Source organism: Lucilia sericata, unplaced genomic scaffold, assembly GCF_015586225.1.
Source record: "Lucilia sericata isolate MDLA Ls3-8-SP2 unplaced genomic scaffold, ASM1558622v1 Contig000055F_arrow, whole genome shotgun sequence".
NCBI classification, from domain to species: Eukaryota; Metazoa; Arthropoda; class Insecta; order Diptera; family Calliphoridae; genus Lucilia; species Lucilia sericata.
In genome coordinates this window covers 652,792-657,690 of record NW_023994091.1, presented here as the reverse complement: position 1 = coordinate 657,690, position 4,899 = coordinate 652,792, and the positions used below count along the sequence as shown (strand labels likewise).

General features: G+C 32.7%; 1 protein-coding gene across 1 annotated transcript; it reads left to right on the top strand.

Moving 5' to 3' along the window:
- Positions 1 to 2,571: 2,571 nt before the first annotated feature.
- Positions 2,572 to 2,937, top strand: LOC119616061 (PI-actitoxin-Axm2b-like). The gene is made up of 2 exons (XM_037972208.1): positions 2,572 to 2,653; positions 2,723 to 2,937. The coding sequence occupies exons 1-2, from the start codon at positions 2,572 to 2,574 to the stop codon at positions 2,905 to 2,907; spliced, it is 267 nt and encodes an 88-aa protein (XP_037828136.1). The 3' UTR covers positions 2,908 to 2,937.
- The last annotated feature ends 1,962 nt before the right edge of the window (positions 2,938 to 4,899 follow it).

The window sequence follows — 4,899 nt, the reverse complement described above, 5'->3', positions numbered from 1 at the left end:
TGTTAACATAATATAATTCGACCCACATAAGTTTCATGCGAGCCAAAATCTCTTTATTAAATTTTATGTGGATTGGTCGATAATTGACTCTACCCCCCATATAAGGAAAATGGTACTATAATGCTCATTACTGGCTTAAAAATACGAGTATAGCAATGAAATTCGACTCAAGTAAGTTCCTAGTGAGCGAAAATCTCTTAACCAAGTTTTAAGTGGATCGGTCCATAATTGGCCCTACCCGCATATAGGGTCCCTTTCATGAAATTACTTTAACTATCATTTTCTGCTTACAAATACGTGTACAGTTTGAAATTTGATATAAGAAACTTTTATAGGAAAGAAAATCTTCCTACCGAATTTTATGAGGAAAGTGTCGGTGACTCACCCTACCCGCCCATATTATCCTGCCTTCAGAACATTATTTTAACGATAATTACTGGCATAAAACTGCGAGTACAGCGATGATATTCGATGTATATAAAAATTAATATAAAAATGAATGTGTGTTTGTATGTTTATATGTTTGTATATTTGAAGTTTATAGACTAGCAGCAGAGGGCGTGGCACCTCCCATATAAATTAAATTCACAAATTCGTTTATCTTGAATACTATTACAACTAGAATCTTAAAATTGCACGAAGAACTTTAACATCCATGTAAACATTTTGGGTTATAAATTGGCGGACTACCAATGAGGGGAGCGATACCTCCCATACGAATTAATTACAAAAATTCATTTATATAGGAAACTAATAGAACTAAATTTTTCAAATTTTGCACGAAGAACTTTAATATTCATCTGAACATTTTGTAAAAAACAGGCCGGGTTTTCATCTGGCGGGCTTGGAGCACCCATATAAATTAAAAAGAAAGATTCGTATATCTGAGAAACTATTAGAGCTAGAATCTTCAAATTTTACATGAAGAATTTTGATATTCATGTGAACATTTTGAGAATAATGGGGGTTTGGCACCTCCCATATGAATTAAATACTAAATTTCGTTTATCTGGGAAACTAATAGAACTAGATTCTTCAAATTTTCACGAAGAACTTTAATAGTCTTCAGATTATTTTGGAGCAAAAAGGGCGGACTTTCATCTGGAAGGGTTTGGAACCTCCATATTAATTAAATAGAAAAATTCGTGTATCTGAGAAACTATTAGGGCTAGAATATTCAAATTTTACATTAAGAACTTTGACATTCATCTGAATATTCAATAATGGGCGGACTTTCAATGGGGTATTTGCTACCTCCCATATGAATTAAATACAAAATTTGGTTTATCTGGGAAACTCATAGAACTAGATTCTTCAAATTTTTCACGAAGAACTTTAATAGTCATCAGATTATTTTGGAGCAAAAAGGGCGGACTTTCAACTGGAGGGGTTTGGAACCTCCATATTAATTAAATAGAAAAATTCGTTTATCTGAGAAACTATTAGGGCTAGAATCTTCAAATTTTACATTAAGAACTTTGACATTCATCTGAATATTCAATAATGGGCGGACTTTCAATGGGGTATTTGCTGCCTCCCATATGAATTAAATACAAAATTTGGTTTATCTGGGAAACTCATAGAACTAGATTCTTCAAATTTTGCACGAAGGACTTTAATATTCATCTGAACATTTTGGAGAAAAAAAGGCGGACTTTAATTTGGGGGCTTGGAGCCCCCATATGAATTAAATAGAAAAATTTGTACATATATCTGAATGCTATAAGTATATGTAACAAATTGTATATGTGGAAAACTATTGTAGTAAGAATCTTCAAAATCGTTAAGTGGGGTATTTATTTATATTGCTTTTAGGGTAGCAAAGCACACTGGGTATAGCTACTGTTTTATATAAACCAAAATCGGTTTAAAAAAAATTATGAAAAACTGTCAATAATTCACCCTTCCCCTCATATAAGGTCCTCTGCAGTTAATTTGATGAGTAGGAATGAAATAGCTTTCCGAATCCAAAAGCCCTCGTATTTTTTCTAAAATTAGATAATTACAGTTTCTTGCAACATACATATATCATGGAGCAGGTATATATATATAAGTTATTCAATCTGTATATATCAATGAGAAATATTCATCTGACACCCAATAAGATATCCAGCAAAAACATATACTTACTCAACAGCTTACTTTTCAATGACTAATACATACCGTCTGCATTACTTAAGAGGAGTCTAGTAATGACTTAGTCATCTTTATTACCACACATTTTTCACACATGTAGGGAATAAGAATTTTCTATAATTAACAATTTGCACAAGACCACTTAGACAATTTATTTTACTAAAATGTCGCAACAAAATGTGTACAATAATGTTTACACGATTTCTTAAGATAATATTTATTTTATATTCCAGAAAACATCTGTACAAATATTTTTATAAATTTTTAACATAATGATTATGCATTGGAAACAACAACCATTATTTGATTAAAAACGTATTTTTACATAATTAAATAATGACTTAAAACAATACGCTGTTTAAATAAATAATCAAACATTTTTGATATAAATACACAACAATTTAAATATTAATATATTGTTAAGTGAAAATCAAAATGAAATTTTTACACATTTTATCTCTGTTATTGGTGGCTTTGGTGGCCTACGCCTCGGCTCAAATGTGTCCAGGAAGTCCACGTAAGTTAATTTTGTTAACTAATTACATTGTCACTATTTAAATATTAACTCATTTTACATATTTTCTAGGTGCTCCCGCATGTGCAGGCTCTCGAAGTGATGGTCGCGGTGGCCGAGGTTGTGTACCCCGTCGCATGTGGTACTGGGATGGTCGTTCTCGACAATGTCGTGAAATGCGTTACTTGGGTTGTGGTGGCAACAGCAATCGTTGGTGTTCTCTGGCTGCCTGTCAACGCAGATGTCGTCGTCGTTGAGTTTTCCAAAATTGAGCTTTTCTTTTATAATTTAATAGAATGTTTTATTTAAAAAAATTTTTATTTGTCTTAATTACATCCTTGTTTAAGAAGTTCGTTAAAATGTTAATCAATTTAATTAATTTTTTAATTGATTGCGAAAAATTGGCCGACCATAAGATACCCTACACCAGTGAGTGAATGGGGAAATTCCGAAATATTGTAAGAATTGTTACAAAAAAGTGATTTTCTGAAAGAGGGGTTATATGGGGGCAATAGTAAATATAGTCCCATCCGTAAACATTTTGGTAAAGCGATTTACGATGACATTAATGATATTTATGCAGAATTTCAATGTGATAGTAGTGTTTAAAGGTGAATTTCCACCTTCAAGTCATTATCTGAAGGGGACTTTGTATGGGTCAAATGAGGCCCTATCATTACGAAAATCGGCAGTATCATTTATACTTATATAAAACTAAGATATGCCGTTTTTTTGTAGAGATTGTACAATATTTAACATTATTATAAGCTCAAAAGCCCCATTTGGTAAGATTGTATGAGAGCTAGGCGAAATAATGGACCTATTTCAACCATTTTCAAAAGGAGAGTATGTGCCAAATTTCATCAAATTATCTTGAAAATTGCGACCTGTAGCGTGCGCACAAGGCTTAAATGGACACACAGACGGAGAGACAGACAGACAGGCAGATGAACAGACGGTCATAGCTTAATAGACTCAGAAAATGATTCTGAGCCTAATAACATATCGTCTTTAAACGAGACTAGCATCGGAAACGATCGACGAATGGGCTGCAGAAATACTCAGTCTTCTTCAACTAAGGGGATATTGACACTCTTTGTCTTGGATAGAAATTCGTTAAGGCTTCTTATAAGCATACTACGCATAGCATAATACACATGCCATATTGAAGGTAACTGTTTGTGTTAAGTTGTTAAGAAGAAGAAAAATCTGTACAGCACTTTTTATGTGACTTTACCATCTCTACAAGTGTGCAGAATTAGATATCTTGGTTCAAGCCTCTTTTATGATCTGAAATGTTGCAAAAATGTGTTACTACGGAGGACAATATAAGAGTATCACAATTGTCTAAATGTCCTCAGAGTGTTCTGTGTAAATCGGGAGCTCATAATTGACCCTACCCCCATTTAGGACCAATTCAGAGAACTACTTTAAAACACTTAATTTTATAAACATCGTTCCGTAATTGTGCCTACTCCACTTTATATAAGGTCCTGGCCTTCTTGTTCGTTAGTTCGCTGTCTTACTCACAACACCACCGCTTAAAAATAATGGTTTAACATATAAAAACAAGTTTCTTTGTGTGTGTGTGTAAAAACAGTTGCTAGGGTACACTCCAGCAACTGTATTTGATTATACGTAAGTCATTATAAGAGTACTTAAAAGTAATGCAGACGGTAAGTAGTAGTCTTTGAAAAGTAAGTGGTTATGTAAGAACAATCCATTACCGAGTTTTTGCTGGGTAACTATGTAACCAGTACAACAATTAGCCCTAAACAAGTTTTATAGAAAATTTAATCTCTGTGGCAAATTTCATTACAATCAGTCCATATTCGATCCAAGCACCTATATATGTTCCACTTCATAAAATGATTCAAATACTTATAGCTTGCTTAAATAAATTCGACATAATCAACTTTTCTTCAAAATTAACCCCGTCCCCTACGTAGCACCACTTTCATTTTAGAATTATATATAATTCGATAAAGGGGATTTGATTTCAACACTAATTTCCCTTTTAAATCCTTCAGAGATTGGTCCATAATTTGAACCTTTATAAAGGCTGTTTGTTGAAAATCATAAGCATAAATCTAAGAAATTAGTAAATGGTATTATCTTATGGCGGTATATAGGATTCGATATAGCCGAATATAACATCCTAACTTGTGTACCGTTTACAATAAGTTTGATAATGATTATGAAAAGTATAACTTGGTATACAAATATGAAATATGAAAACTTTTTAAACA